At 39.7% G+C, this 16,520-nt stretch overlaps 1 protein-coding gene across 2 annotated transcripts; it reads right to left on the bottom strand.

Annotated features, from left to right (window-relative positions):
• Positions 1 to 1,982: 1,982 nt before the first annotated feature.
• LOC127440127 (ectoderm-neural cortex protein 1) lies at positions 1,983 to 16,246 on the bottom strand. Of its 2 annotated transcripts, XR_007897074.1 has the most exons (5): positions 15,931 to 16,246; positions 14,016 to 14,315; positions 12,270 to 13,794; positions 6,639 to 6,671; positions 1,983 to 6,401 (listed from the first exon to the last, which is right to left on the bottom strand). XR_007897074.1 is itself a non-coding variant. In XM_051696543.1 (4 exons), the coding sequence occupies exons 2-3, from the start codon at positions 14,307 to 14,309 to the stop codon at positions 12,313 to 12,315; spliced, it is 1,776 nt and encodes a 591-aa protein (XP_051552503.1). In that variant the 5' UTR covers positions 14,310 to 14,315; positions 15,931 to 16,246; the 3' UTR covers positions 1,983 to 6,401; positions 12,270 to 12,312. The 2 variants fall into 2 exon arrangements, 1 of the variants encoding a protein (XP_051552503.1); XM_051696543.1 differs by lacking the exon at positions 6,639 to 6,671.
• Positions 16,247 to 16,520: the final 274 nt, after the last annotated feature.

Here is a 16,520-nt window from a genome sequence, read left to right on the forward strand (position 1 = left end):
TTCCTGTCTCACTAGCTGCTGCCTGTCCATCAGAAAGCTGGTAATCCACTGACAGATAGACGTGGGAACAGAGAGTTGGTGTAATTTAGTCCAGAGAATAGCTGGGATGATGGTGTTGAAAGCCGAACTGAAGTCCACAAAAAGGATCCTTGCATATGTCCCTGGTCTGTGCAGATGTTGCAGGATATGATGCAATCCCATGTTGACTGCATCCTCCACAGACCTGTTTGCTTGATTAGCAAATTGAAGGGAATCTAGAGAGGGTCCAGTGATGTCCTTCGGGTGTGCCAACACCAGTCTCTCAAATGATTTCATGACCACAGATGTCTGAGCGACGGGTCTGTAGTCATTAAGTCCTGTGATTTTGGGTTTCTTTGGGACAGGAATGATGATGGAGTGTTTGAAGAAGCATGGAACTTCATAAAGATATATTGTAATTACTTGGGTTTTATAAGCCTGTGCACAGTGTGAATTTCATGACTTCTCAGGGTGTAATTATGCACATCCTTATAATTTTGCCAAAGTGTGCTTGGGTATGTCAGGAGCCTGTAAAACAGGTCTTTCTTTAACTTACTGAAAGGGAGCTGCTTTATCACAGGAATGTAAACACTTCTGTCCTCAGAAAGAGCAGCTTTGCAACTTAGTGTGTTGCTATGTATGTATGTGTGTAATCTTGATGTTGGTTATGGTAGACAGGATACAAACTGTTTAGAGCAGCTAAAAATAGACTAATGGTAATTTGACATCTAAAGAAGAATTAAAGGAAGAGGTCAAGAACACAGGAGGACCATCAAGGAAATTGAAAACACAATAAGAAACAAGAGCTTTGTGGTGAAGGAGGACGTCTTTTTAAATTTTCATGTTTCACATCAGCCACCAGAGTTTGCAGATAATGGTCAGGGTTGTCACGGCAACACTGAAATAAAAGGGAAAGTATCTTATGGGTCACATGTGTGCTGCTTCCTGTGTCTTGCAGAAAGACACACACAGACGCAAGGATGATCTCAGCCTTTTTTGTACATTTATAGGAGCTCTTAATGACATTTAATATTTTCTACAGGCAAGTACTGCCTGCCATATAAAGCTACCCAGATATGTGAGAAATGTTTTAATGAGCTTGTCGTCCAAATAAGCTATGCTGGAATTAAAAGCTATTCATGTGTAAAAGACAGAAAAACATACTTCAGCATTGGATTTTAAAGTATGTAGTAGAAAATGTACTGTTCATAATTAACCCCAAATAAAAAATGAAATAAAATAAAGCCTTGTTTAGGATCATTAAGATTTTTTGCAGTGTGGCATTATTTGCAGGACACTTTTTACCCCCTACTTTTCAATACCATAACATGTTCAAACGTTTCACTTGTAGTATTTGCAACCTACATTTTGAACTATTAAAATTTTTTGCATTATGACATTGAGGACATTTAAGCACATTTTACCCCTAATTTTCATTACTGTAATGTGTCCAAACATTTTCATTTACTATTCACATTTTTGATGACTATTGTCATTGCCGTAGCTGCATTACACTTAAAAAAGATGTTGTATATTGTTTTTTAAATTGATTAAAATCAGTCCTAATGAAAGGCAGTACCAAAGGGAATACTACTATTATATACAAATACTCTCTTCGTCTTTTTTTTTTTTTAAATTGTGGTAGCAAAAATCTAATAATGACCATGTTTTTTGTTTTGTTTTTTCCATTGCGGTAATTAGAATTGAGAGTAAAAAAAAATGCACAACTGACATGGAAATAACATAACAGTGCTAAAAATCTTAAAACTAGGCTAATATTTTTCCCCCTTCTTAATTTTCTATATTCAGATTATAATTCATGTGTTTCTTTTTATTTTAAAGTAAAAGAGGACTAGGTCATTTTCTTGACAGGTTTCATGAGAATCACCCAATGTTTCTTTTTTTAAATTATTATAATAAAAATAAAAAAATAGGAAAACTGAGAAACCTGAATAATGCATATATGTTTTATATCTATCAAGAGGAAAACCTCTTATCTTTATTTAGCCATGAATTTCACATTGTGAAAAAAATCACTTGTACAAAATAATGTTAACCGCTGTGGTTGAGATCAAATAACAATACAATAATATAATACGACAAATATAGAAATGGAAAAAAAAAAAAAATGACAACCACAAAAACGACAGTACAGTCCAACATTGACAGTGTTTTAGCAATGTGTCTGTTTATGAAGGCATACAGCATTTAAGAGTTTTCAATGCACATAAACCTAAGAATCACCACTGAATGAATCTTTCACTTGAGCAGGAGTGAGGGAGACAAGGAAGGAGGGAGGAGGGGCAAAGAAGAGGGAGAGAAAAGAGAAAATAACTAGTTCAAATGGAAGAGGGGAGCACTGATTGTTGACCATTGCTGTGGCAACTGTGCTTTGCAAGGGGCAGAACGGCATCCTCTGGTTAGATGGAGGTCAGCGTGTGCAGTGTTTTGTGAAAAGGTATTTTGGGAGGGCGAGAGGGGTCAAAGATGGAGGGTGTGTGGGGGCCTGGGTAGCTCAGCGAGTAAAGACGCTGACTACCACCCCTGGAGTCACGAGTTCAAATCCAGGGCGTGCTGAGCGACTCCTGCCAGGCCTCCTAAAGCAACCAAATAGGCCCGGTTGCTAAGAAGGCTAGAGTCACATGGGGTAACCTCCTCATGGTCGCCATAATGTGGTTTGCTCTTGGTGGGGCACATGGTGAGTTGTGCGTGGATGCCGCAGAGAATAGTGTGAAGCCTCCACACATGCTATGTCTCTGCGGTAATGCTCGCAACAAGCCACATGATAAGATATGCGGATTGACATCTCAGACGCAGAGGCAACTGAGATTCGTCCTCCACCACCTGGATTGAGGCAAGTCACTACACCACCATGAGGGCTTAGAACACATTGGGCATTCCAAAGTGAGACGAAAAAAAGATGGAGGGTGTGTTAGCCCCTAAAGGCCAAAGGGAACATGGTAAGCATGAATTTCCTGAAACTGCTTTTCTGGGAGGGTTTTGTAGAAGGAATGTGAACCCCTCACTACTGTTCTCTTTCTCAATGTGTGCATACAGAGCTTTCCTTTAGACAGCAAACTTGCTGTATCGCTGTGCAGTGGAACAACATAGAAGAGTATATTGTTAATGTCCATTAATGTAAAGCTATATAGTTTGTTTGCAATCAGCATGAACAAAAGTGTTGTCACAACAGCTATAGCATCACAAATTGCCAGTGGTGTTTATCAACCTAACCAAAACCTTTGTTTTGTCTCCATTTATAACAGTGATGCTCTGAAATGAATATTCAAATAGTTAATTTGGCACTGACATGAAAGCACTATGGTCTTTGCCCTTATGTAGACATCGCTTTTTAGAAGTAGTTGTTTTGAGACCTTTGGGATTTAGCTTAATCATAAACACCATTGTGGTCACTCTTAAATCTACCAATAATATTGAACTCACAGCATTTTCTAACTCTGCATTTCTGTCGTTTCCCAGTAAAAAAAATATCTAAACCTTAAAACAAGATAAATTTACTTGAAGTTAATGTAAGGTATAAAGTCTCGTTTTCAGAGAAAACTAACCAAATGTATTGAGTTTTGTACTTAAAAGCAAGAACAAACAATTTGCCAAAAGGGTAAGAGAAATACAGCCAATTTAAAGCAAAAACAAGGTTATCTTTCTTACCCCAATGGCATTTTTTCCCCCTTGTTTTAAGGATAAACCTCACTAAATTTGGTTACATTTCTCCAAACAAGACTTAATATCTTTGTAATTTTGCTTCAAGTAAACCAATCTTTTTTAAAAGGATGTTTTTTTTAAACTGGAAAATAAGTAAAAAATACTAAGACAATGATTTCATGCAGTGCACCTCATGAAATATAGCATATTTACAGCTAGCATAGTTGCAAGCAGTAACAGGTGGAGGCTGCAACAAAACCAAGCTCTGTAGAAAACTTTCCTCTAGCTGAGAAGAATCTTCCGCTCTACACTGAACTGTAAGGGACAGTCAGAGTTACGACATGCTGGTGACAGTTCCAGCTGATTAGGGAGCAGCTGTGATTGTCACCTTCCTCAGCTCCACAGGTTCCTTACAACCCACAGAGTTCCAGCACTTAGAGAGGGTGCATACTGGACTGAGTCTGGCATGAGGTCAATGAGCACTGGTCAAAACCACTTGTCAGGGACAACAAATTATGCCAACATTGTAGTATGGCTATTAGCAGTTGAAACACAGATAGCTGTAGTCAACCTCACTTGATGCAAGTCAGTAGACCATAAGAACAAGGTGGAAATGATGTGTGATCAAGCGCTCATTGTTAAAGTAGACCAGAAGTTAAGATTAAAGCTAAAGTGTGAAACTTCTGTGTTGAAGTACATTCTCTTTGCCCAACTTAATATGCAGAGATGGCTGTAAGCCATTTGTTGGTTAATTTTCTTGAAAACTGTAAACACTCTGTGGCGCTATAAAACTTTCCTCTGTTTGTTTTGAGCGACCCATCCATACAACACAATAACAGTGACTCAACCAATGGTGTGAGTTGGGGGTGGGACTATCTGTTTGTTCTATTAACAGAAGGTGAGGGCAAATTCAAAAAGTTGTTTGAAAACAAACAGCTATTTTTGCAATTCCATTTGGTAGCACTAGTGGCACAGAAATTACACACAGCTTTAACTACAATTTAGGTGCTGCAAAAACATTATTTGAAGAATCTGGACCAATTGTAAGGTTTTGATATGTCTAGTGAGCAGAAATAGTCCATATTTAAATTTCATACAGTCCAACAAGCTGTCTGAATTCTCAAAACCCCTTCACAACTCCCCTATCCCACACTGGGTAATCTGAAGGAGTGACGTCATTCAGCCCATTCTTATCCCATCAATGACCTATGACCCTCAAACCTCTCTGTTTTTGATCAGATGAGCAAGAGGTTCAAGCGTTCGCTGACCACTACAAATTCCACCCGCTCAGTCAAAATTATCTCCCGTAAATGTGCAAAAGAGCAGCAGGAACAGAGAGCATTTTGGGCCATGCGCAGTACAAAAACTTACAAACATGTACGCAAGCAGAAAAAAAAAAACTACAAATAAAAATCATATAAACAAAATATTGTTAAAACACAGTGGATCAAATAAAACAAAGGCCTTAAAAACATCATAAATTAAGACTATTAATAGACACTGAAATATTTTCTTTTTTTAATTTACAGTTCAGGTTTTTCCTGTTGTCATTGCCATAGAGACTGCTTTCCCTCACAGGGTGATGAAATGACTCTCACCTCATTTCTCTCTTCTCCTGTCATTCACGGTTACTGTGACTGCATGTGCTTATAATAGTACAGGCAAAAACAGCTAAGCAGAAGTGTCTCGCACAACTCAACGAGTCTCTTGCAGGAGTAAATTAGTCCATAGAAGGTATTAATGCAATGATAGTGTTTCTTGTCATCAGAGGGCATGCTCAAACTGTTTGTTAGGTGTTTATATTGGAGGGGGTGAGGGTATGATAGAGTGTTGTGGGAAGGGGGCTGAATGGGGTCATGTTGGGACATGCCTCTCCCGCACTCAGTCACATATACACAGCTGGTGTGTGTGTACCTTGGGACACCCTGTGCCCTTGTCCATTTTCACACCAAGCTGCTACGGTCTGTTCAGCAGAAACAGTCAGCATCTATCGGTCTTCCTCGTACAGAGGTGTGAAGGACAAATATGTAAAAAAGGCGTGCTTATCTTTCCTTCGGTCCTTATATCCTCTAAACCAGCAAAATCATAACTTTATCGTAGTCCATTAAGAGTCTACATTATGCTTCAGCCTCTCATTCTGAGCAGGATCTATTTTTAAGATCACCATGGGAGAAGAGAAAGTAAATGCATAACAGTAAATGAGGTACTTGTCCAAAAGAAAGAGGGAGTTTTTAACCTCCCATCTTAACATCTCCAATCATGCATCGAGTCTCTTGCTGATCTCCAAATCAAAAGCATCCACTCATCCTTCAAGAAGTATATAAATGTAAACAGGCAAAGGAGTCCAAGTTAGCTTGCATGGCATCAGCATTGTAAATTAAAAAAAAAAAAAAAAAGTCAAAATAAACAAATGTGGGGGACAAAGACGATGGTTATGATGGAAATACACTGGAAGAAGACTGGTCTTATAGGACGCATTGCAGTCCTTTTGGTTTTCAAGGTGAAGCCCATGTTCTGATACTCCACAAAATACAGGTATGACATCACAATATACTTGAAACGTTGGAAGTACAAACATTTTGGTGCACTTGCAGCAGGAAAAACTTTGCGACTGGGCATCACACACGTATAGCTCTTCATAAAATTGCACAGATGGGTTTTAGTGTATTTCTTCACAGTTGGAATCCAGTAGACAAAACGACAAAGGGATACAAGAAAATCTGTGGAGAGAGAAGACAATAAAAAAAGTCAAGAAGATCAATTAAAATCACTAAAACAACACCAAAGGTTATTTTCCTAATATGCAATTTTTCAAGCTAAATTACATCTCAACTTAATCCCTAGAACAATAACATTCACAAACTTCTCACATATACTCTGCAAATTCACATCTACACACTTCCTTCCAAATTACAGTTCAGGAAAAATAACGTCTTAAATAAAATCCAGACACTGACCCTGACCATTTGTTCCTGCACTTTTCCTTTTCCCTGGAGGAAAAAGAAAGGAGATTAAAAGGCCAGACCCTCACACCTGTTCAATAGGCAGATATAGGCCAAAGACATTACACATAGGGGTGGGTAAAAATATTGTTTTGATCTTCATTTGAACGATCTCGATATCAGTTCTTAAATCCCAAGATCTTTCACTCAATGTGCATCCCTCTACTTCAATGAGAGGAAATTACTCGCATTTGCAAACAAATTTCGTGCTATGTGACTTCAGTGAATATATTTGGCAACTGGCTGGTAAATGTTTACATTTCACTCACCAGTAATTCTGTAATTTAGATGTGAAGTGTTCAGCAGCAAGATCCTATCACTGTGTGTTGAGAGTAAAATTTGTTCCATGTAATTTGTGTCCAAGATAAGATCCACACAAACCATTTTTCATTGAATACTGTCTCTTAATACCATTTCTGTTCTTTACAGTCAGTTGTTGATCAAAAACAACTCAAAACAACATTTAATTCTAATCATGCATTGCACAGATTAGGTAAAGCCATTCGAGTGCTCTCTAGTTAACATGTGCTCATTTAAATGCGCTGTTTACAGAAATGCCTTTTTTGTTAGAGACAGTAGTTCAACAAATCAATGTAAATACATGTAAATAGTACAAATTATGCAATTTAACAAATAAATATGCAACAAAAATATGAAATATATCTTATTTACTGATTGAATACATTAATTTGTTGATTTTTAAAAAGCCAAAATGTGACCAAAATGAAGAAAAAGTAATAAAATATAAATAGTAAAATTTTCCTAATGTACCTTGTTAAAAGGTACCCTGTATAATTAACAACAATAGTTGGAAGATCATTTCTTTTACATGTAAGCAAAAGGGACATTATAACTGAAAATCCCATATGAATCGATACTGAATCAAAATCGAATTGAATCAGGAAATCTTCATCGATACCCAGCCCTAATTTCATGCATCGAGGTGTGCCTTCCTGTGAACACTGCATTCGGTCAAATCACTGAAGGTCTAACAACAACAGCAATGGCGAAACAATTATCTTAGAAGCCCTTAGGAAACTAGAGCACATGTAATGTACAACTAAATTCAGCAAAGCTTTCTCGGGTTCGTGTTTCTATCAAATGTCATAGAGTTTTTTTTTTTTCTCTTTAGCTTTGACTCTGCAGCCATTTACAGCCTTAAGCTCCAGAAATGCATATTTCTAGGAGCCTCTAGTTTGAATTAAAGGAGGAAAATAAAGTGGAGGTGGTGATTTGAGAACAGAAGTCCCCCTGAGCATCCAAATCAAGTTTATGCCCCCATTCTTTCTCTCTTCCTTACCGAACTCCCACTTCCTTCCAATAAATTGTGAATTCAGTTCATACAAATGAATGTAAAGGGCAACCGAGCCTTGCAGTTATGGAGGAATTGTTTGCAGATTAAAACCCACTCAAACAGAAGCCCAGAAGACTGAAAGGGAGCAAAACTAAATCCATCCCACCATCGATCAAGGAGGTGGTTGGGTATAGATTATTCAGAGCTGCTTTTGAAAACAAAATGTTCGCTGAACCATGGCAGTCTGTCTAAAGCAGCATGGAGCTGACAGCGAATGAACAACTTAGACTAATGACCTCTCTCCACTCCCACACTAGCTAGGCATTAACACACACGTGTATGTGCAGCTCTCTCTCACTCACGTCGATAATGTTTTGTAGGTACAGTATTTCAGTTATAATCTCAAAAAAACAACAAGGAAGAAGTGTACAGTTTGATAAAGGACTCCCACATCTTGGACTGTGCGGTTGCTGTGAGATGCTGTTGGTCATCTTTGAGACCAAACAATGGATGCTTTTCACATTTTCAGGTTGGGAACACAGAAGTAATCTATAGAGGGGCAGACTTCTATAGGAGGTGAGAGACCATAGCAATTATTTTTGCATCCCCATTTGATCCAACAGCAACAGGAAAAAAAAAAAAATATCCCAAAAGATGGATTAAGAAATTAAGATGTTAAATTTAAAACACCAAGGTAGCAGTGGGGTTTTTTTATATTAAATGTCAGGGTAATCACAAAAAGTGATATAAATGCACATTGAATATTTTTAAAAGTTTGCAAAATTTACACTGCTAAATTAGGGTGGAAATGCATAGTCGCTGCGTGTGAAAGGGTCCATTGCACATACAAAAGTGTGCAGATGTTTGTTATTCCAGAACAAGTGTTATTTTAGTGTAATGCAGTACATCTGTGAAGAACATCACTGAACCTTTTCAGAGTTCAAGAGCACCAAAAAGTTTTCATAGAGAGAGGAAAACATAAGATAAAGAGCAGTGTGTCCGACTGTGTACATAGGAAAGGGAGGATTTCTGTATCCAGATGCATTCCCATGGGTGAAGAGATAGCAAGAGTTTGAGTGTGAGAAAGACAGCCGCTAGAGAACGAGCTATGCTGAAAATCTTTGTTTACCCTCCCTCCTCCCCCTATACCCTCATCTCGGTCTTCTCTCTCCTCCCACTCCTCTGGCCAGCAGTGAGACTTCTCATGTGTGCGTGTGTGTGTGTGTGTGTGTGTGTGTGTGGGGGGGGGGGGGTCACTTCATGGTCTTTTAAAAAGCATAGGAATGGCTCTGTGAACAAAGGAAAGACCACCACTTTGAAATTAACTGCCTCATCAAGGTGGGCGGCATTCCACACAGACACACACGTTCAGCAAGATTTTACGCAAAGCTATATGCTCAATGCTAGGGGGTCAGGAATGAAATGTGTATAGGACAGGCTCCATTTTTGCTTTTCAGGGAGGAGGATTCAAGTAGTGTAGGGTGCTGTCCTAGATTTGACTACATCCAGTCAGATTTGGTGCATCCTATCAGTTTTTATTTATCTTGTTCTTTCTCCAGTCAGATAACCTGCCATGAAGGGAGATGAGAAATGGATGTATAAAATATTAATATCATTCTACCAGGCAGTGATAAATCTCTCCATTGTTCGGTTGTACTTTAACTTAGTGCTCCTTCAGAAGAGAATAGGAAAATAACATCAAATCTCCCTCCCATTTCTCCAACTTAAATGGTTACTATAATTCGCATGTTGTGTTCTTTTGCCCCAAGATAAAATGTCTAATTTTTAGTAAAAAAAAAAAATCAATAGAAGACATCGTCTACATGTTGTCCACTGCTCATTTTTTCTTTTCTTTTTTATACACGTAGACACCCTAAACACTCATTGGCACCCAAACTCATATCTAGCTCTGAACTACAAGGATTTCAGACTATGTCCACATTAATCCAGAAAATTTTGGATTTCCATCCACATCGAGACATCATTTTTGTCCAGCAAAAACTGAGCTTTTTGAAAACTCTCCCCCAATTGGATAGATTTGACGACGCCGTATTTGTGTTGTAATGCGGACTGGGAAAATGGTCCATAACACAAAACAATCAAGATGGCGGCCCATGTTGTAGCAGCATTGTTGTGTCTGCTATCAACTTTGATAGCATTGTTCAAGATAAAGGTTTCTTTGTATGACCTTCATATTGCATTCCCTCAAAGGCAACGGGAAGTTTCCTCAGAATTGCTTTCAGGCTGCGGAACGCAAAGACAACTGCGTTTCAGTCCACGTTCCTTCTTTTGCACAATAAGGGGATTTAAGTGTTTACAGACCTTTCAGTGTGGACAAGCAACTTTTGGAAAACATTTGAAAATAGTTGTGTGGACGAAGAGCGTTTAAAAATGAAAAACACTGTTTTCAAAATGTATCCAGATTAATGTGGACATAGTCAAGTTTTACAATGCACAGAGACAGACTGAACAGAAACGGTTAATGGAAACACAACAACTATGACATCTGAGTTCTCTCATCTCATTTACTTATGTTTTTTAACTCTGAAGTTAACCAATACATACTGCGTCCAGCCAAAAGTTTCCAAACATAATCTGAATCAACAGCATGGTTTTCTGCTGTGTTTAAATCATTTCAAACAAGTATATCTTGTTTGTGTTTCTTTGAGCATACCATACCTTACTATTGGTCTCATTTGCACTTTAATCATCAGTAATTGACTGTTCTCCATTCCACCATACCAGATTAGCCTATCACAGTTGGTACTGAAATGTTGATCAGACTTCCTGCTACAATGCTGCAAATTGTCAACACACTGTTCATCCAATTATACTACAACCACCACATTTCTCTCCTTCTCTCCCTTCCTCATTTGCCCTACCCTTCGTCCCTCCTTTCTCCACCCTTAGACAAATTCCCCTCTCAGGAACAATAAAAGTATTCTAATCTGCTTCAGTTACCCTCTATGCAACGCCCCTCCATGGCACCGCCATAACTCATTCAGCCCTACCGCAAGCCACTGCTCAAAACACATACAAACATGCACAAACATCACCATCTTACATGTGAAAATTTGCATATGCCCACGCACATATTGAAATTCAGGAGTAGGCTTTAGCATAGCACTTGATTTTTCTCTTGCGAGTGTGGATCTCTATTCTGACAGCTGAATCTCCAGCTCTAAGACCAAAGCTCTGAATTCTCTGAAGTAAGGATGCCACTCTCTCGGTCTCTTTTTTTTTTTTCTCTCTCTCCAAGTCTGGAGGCTGATCAGATACAGCAGTCTCCCTTTCAGCCAGAACCAGACAGACACACACAAACACACATGCATCACTTGCCATATAACTGTTGAGAGGAAGATACTGGAAAGCCTGATGCCCTTTTCCATTGCAGTTCTGCTGTGACCCAAGTCTGTTCTTGGAAACTGGGCAAGGCTCAATGCTTAATAGCCAGCATTTTTCTGGACTTTGCACAACCATCTTTGTTGAGCTGGCCTCATTAGACATCACATCTGTAGCAACTCATTATGAAACTAGCTTTGAGAGCACAACGTTATTGATTCAAGTGAAATGTTGAGATTAGTGTGAATTTTGAACCCATCTTCACAACATAAGATTCTCCTCAAAGTGCTAAAACAAGGAAAACTAAGAGAAGAGACTTGATAGGAACTGATCGATCTGATTGTGCATAGCTGACCTGGTTGATATTCATAGCTTGCTGCCTTGCTGAGTCAGAGAGGAAAATCTAATTGCTCAATACTTAATTTGCCAGTTATTTTAATAAGGTTCTTTTAAAATGTATTTATCTAAATTCAGTGTGCATACAAGCAAACAAGGATGCATTTAAAATTGCAAGACTTTTTCCAATGTGTCAGTATGCTAAGAGGGCAATGTGAATGCTAACAGCAAAGTTGGAATTCCTCTAATTAGAGTAAAAAAATGAATTCAGGGAAACAGACAATTAGCAAATCATCTAAATGGGTTCACGACCTTAACAAACGGGGGCTTTATGCATCTAATTAAACACTGCTTCTCAAATTCTCTTGCATTCCTAGGAAGAATTCTCTCGAAATGCATTTTCAGTTCCTACAACACAATTGCCTCTAACTGTGCTCATAACCTATAGAACATGAACAATGTGATTTTCTGTATGAATGTACATAATGATGTCCATAAAATAGAACTGAGACTGACCCGTAGACATAGAATGCTCTCTAGTCCATTTTTAATCTATAATTGAATAAAAAAAAAATAAAAAAAACAAGTGTTACACTAGAGAAAGTCTGACCTACCACTTAGGATCAGTGGGGTTTCACAGGGGAGTACAGACACGCATCAGGCTGGGAGGTGTTTCCAGGTGCTGACAAAGGCAGTGGGGATTAAGGAATAAGGTACTGTAGTTATGCTGTTCCAGGCATCCAATGTGGGGTCATAGCAGTCAAGTGTTTTACAGCGCTGTGTACCGAAGTAGCCACCCACCACATACAGTTTATTTCCAGAGGCCACCGCCTGGCAACTCATTTGTTTTGCTGTAACATCTCCTACCTTGGTCCACTGATAAGAGTCGCTGCTGAATTTGTAGGCAGAGCAAGCGGAGAATTCTGTGTCTCCCCCCATTACAAAGATCTGGTTTCCGAGAACAGCAGCTGCAGTATAGCGCCACGGTTGTGGGCAGGAAGCTGGGACTGTCCAACGATTTTCAGCAGAATCATAGCACTGAACTTTGGGTAGCTTGTCATGGGCCACACTCGTTCCTCCAAAGGCAAACAACTTGAGCTTTACACTGACAACAGCTGCGTTGCTTACTCCCTCTCGCAGTGGTGCTACCATGCTCCACTTGTTATCAGCTGGGTCAAACTGCTCTACCTGCTTCAAGGACACAGATGGTGAAGCAGGCAGACAGCCAGTGGCAGCTGTGTGACCCCCAACAACATACAAGCAGTGGCGTAACTCAGCCGATCCATGACCGAAACGTGCTATCAGCATTGGAGCTGCTTTGGACCATTCTTCGTGTAATGTATCATAAACCCAAACGTCCTTAGACACACCGTTCTCTGAGCCCCGTCCCCCTGTCACGTACACTTTGCAGCCAATCGCACATGCGCTGAACTCCTTGCGTGGACTGGGTATGTCTGCCTTTGGAATGATCTCTTTGGCCTTCTGGTCCACCAGGTAGAGCTTGTCACACATAAATGTGGGGCCACCAAGCAAGAACAGGGCATGACTGGTCTTACGAGGCCGGGCACAAGGACTGTTGACGACACCATCATTTTGCAAGATGCGCAATTTACAGCGGATGGCCTCATCCACCAGCTCTTTGCTTTTGGCTTGTGCAATGATGAGCTCCTCTGTGGAGACATTCTCCATGAGAAAGATGGCAGGCAGGAGAGCAAGACGCACAGTACGTAGCAGCTCTGGAAGGTAACATTGTCTTCTCTCAAGATCATAGTTCACCCAGTTGAGCGCTGACTCGTAGACCAGACACTCGTCCTCTGTTTCAAGCTCCTCATGTGCCAGCAGTTGGACCAGCATGTCCTTGGGCAGCTGCAGAAACTCCTCAGTCTTGCAGATAGCAGGAAAATTGCTGAGGCACATGCTCCAGGACAGCTGAAACAGCTGGGTGCACTGGTGGGCATCAGAAAGCAGCAGCATACCCAGGCAGTTGGATGGGTGGAGGTTTTTCTCCAGGAACTCCGCACAGGCATCTCGGATGTCCTGAAACTCCAGCATGTCACCAGCCTCAAGCAGAGACTCTGCATTCTCCTCATTTATTATCACTCTTGATGAGTAGGCATAGTCCAGAAGGAGCTCCAAGACCTTGTGAATGTGAAGTAAACACAAAGATTAGCCTAATTAACAAGGAAAAACAATAATGTTCTTGCATACTATACTTCTGTGGCTTTGTTTTTTTTTATTTATTTTTTTTAAGAAAATAAGCCTGGTTATTTGGCAATAAGCCTACAGAGCTACTTTTTGAGGTTTAATGCAGCTCTCTTCAATCAATCATGTAAATACCTTTATGAACACTGCAACAATACCTCAGGATGAATTGAGTCCCGGAAGTCCACTTCACTGTCCTGACTCTCTCTCAGCCCTCCGCTGAACATGGCCTCAAAGTAGCGGCTGCAGGCGGCCAGTACAGCCCTGTGGCATGGGAAAGAGCGGTTGCCTGCATGGAGCAGAACATCAGTGAAGAGCCTCTGCTGACGAAGAGCATTCAGGTGCATTAGCACGCTGTCAGCATACGAGGACTTGTGAAACAGGAAGATGTTCATAGAGCCCGTGCTGGCACGAGACTTGCGGTTCTCGTGGACGCAGACAGACATTTTCATTGAATCCTGCAAAGAAAGAGAAAAATCTAAATCAAAACAGCAGGCATGCATACACAAATATTTGTTAAAGCTGACAAAACAAGTTCTGTTGACAAATTAAATATCACAAATTATAACTATTCAACAAATGTACGCTTTATCACAGGTAATATGTGACAACCAGATGATTAAAATTCACACTCCAAGTAAAATGTGAAAGATTTTATGAGGACATGTTGAGCCAAGTAGAAACTGGCATGCTGCAGGGCTTTGAACAGCCTCTCAGTTGTTTATTGCAGGAGATGACCAACATTGTTTTGAACAGTGACATGATCAATATCAGCTAAACCCATGAAGAGCGTGCCAAACCTCAATAAAGAAGGCAGAGAAAGATGACGTAATTCTGCAAACACAACATAAAACCCAGTGGAAGCCTCTCTGATGTCTAGCCGACTGGAATGTGAACATTTGCAAGGGAGTCTAATCATTACCAGGTGTTCAAAGGCGGAAGGATAAGGAGGAGTGGGGGGTGGGGAACCGGGAGGAAAAAAGCTTTTGGAAGTAAACACCCCTGCCTGCAATTTACTGTGGAAAAATGAACAAAGAGTTGAACACCAGACACAAAGTCAACACCAAGTGTGTCAATGTCACTGGCTGTCATCTGGTCACCTATATGGTGCATATTCAAATCCAATCTGTCTGAATTTCCATGTAACCGATGCACGTCCACTGGTTCCTGCCGGCTGTCAACATCCCTCGGAAGAATTGAATTGCGTTTCCGCTAATGCTGTTTGGAGGCAAAATGTAGTTCTAAATACATTAAGGACACACAAGCAATGGCGATGTATCACACCTTATTTATTTACATTGGCCACAGCTGTGAAGTACAAGAACCAGGAACCCTGTGCTGACATTGCCTATTAATTACTTTGCAACGCAGCTTTGTAAAATAGCAATGTATTGTGAATAACTGTTTAAATAAAGAACCATAATCATTTGATAATTTACAATGAAACAATGAAGGGTGAAATTACAGCCTGGAATACATTATCAATCACCAAGTAGTAGGCTATAATCAACTGCTTGTCAAATATAATTTGAGTCTGTATCAACAGACATGACTTGATATCAATTTTGATTAATAATCTATAATCTTATTTGAGAATGTCATAGCAAATTCAGACCAAAAAAACAAAACAAAAACATCTCTTTACCAGTGCATTCACAGATGAACACTGTGCTGCATTTTTCTGTTTGCAAAGCAAAATGTGTTTTAGCTATTCTTTTCTTTCATTTTTATTCATTTTAATACATTTTAAAATAAAATAAAAATGTGTTATTATTCTAGTTTGTATTTCTTGTTCTTAAAATTATTTTAAAATTGCCACTAAATTTCCAATTACCATTGTGTATGAAATTGTGCTACATAAACTTATTTCAGCATCCCATTGACAGATCACATGTAAAAAGTCGAAAACATACATGGTCTAATAGACAAGCCTTTGAAGAGTGGCTAATAAATAAGTGGATATAAACAAACCCCCCACCGAAAGACAACTTTTCCATGTAATGGAAGACATGTTTCAGCACATGACTAAAGAATGCACATGTAACTGAATTAAGGGTATATAATAAATGTTACCTGTTCAGTAGCAAAGAGGACTTCAGTTCTGTCTGCTTTTGCCCTCAAACTTGCCACACCGCGACGGGGAAACGAGCCACAAACTTGAGGCACAGGACGCTCTCGCAGCAGCGTCCAATGTCGCGCGGATAAACCACAAAATAAAACAAAGGAAGGGGAATTTTAATCCAGAAGATTTTAACGTAAGCAATGCGCTCACTGATACTGTCTGGTAGATTTCTGCAGAGTCACAGAGGAAGCAATATGGGCTCAGAGAATACGCTGCTTCGTATCGACATGCAGCGATCAGCTCTGTCGCTGTAGCGAGCAGTTGAGGGGTGTAACTGCTTTAAGGGAAGAAAGACAGAGAGGCGGAGCTACTGTTCTTTAGGGAGAAGGTGGGAGGAGATTGATGAACTGGCTTGCAAAGAGATATGGAGATGCGTCGGTGACGCTCATTAAAGAAATAATAATTGGATTTTATCAAATCGCATTAGGCATATCACCATAGGTTTTGTGTGTATTAGAGTAATTAAGAATCATTTTAATGAACTGCTGGCACATCACTTACATACAACGCCCCTTTAGTAGGTAGTACTGCATATATTTGG

The sequence above is a fragment of the Myxocyprinus asiaticus genome, chromosome 4 (genome assembly GCF_019703515.2).
Source record: "Myxocyprinus asiaticus isolate MX2 ecotype Aquarium Trade chromosome 4, UBuf_Myxa_2, whole genome shotgun sequence".
NCBI lineage: Eukaryota > Metazoa > Chordata > Actinopteri > Cypriniformes > Catostomidae > Myxocyprinus > Myxocyprinus asiaticus.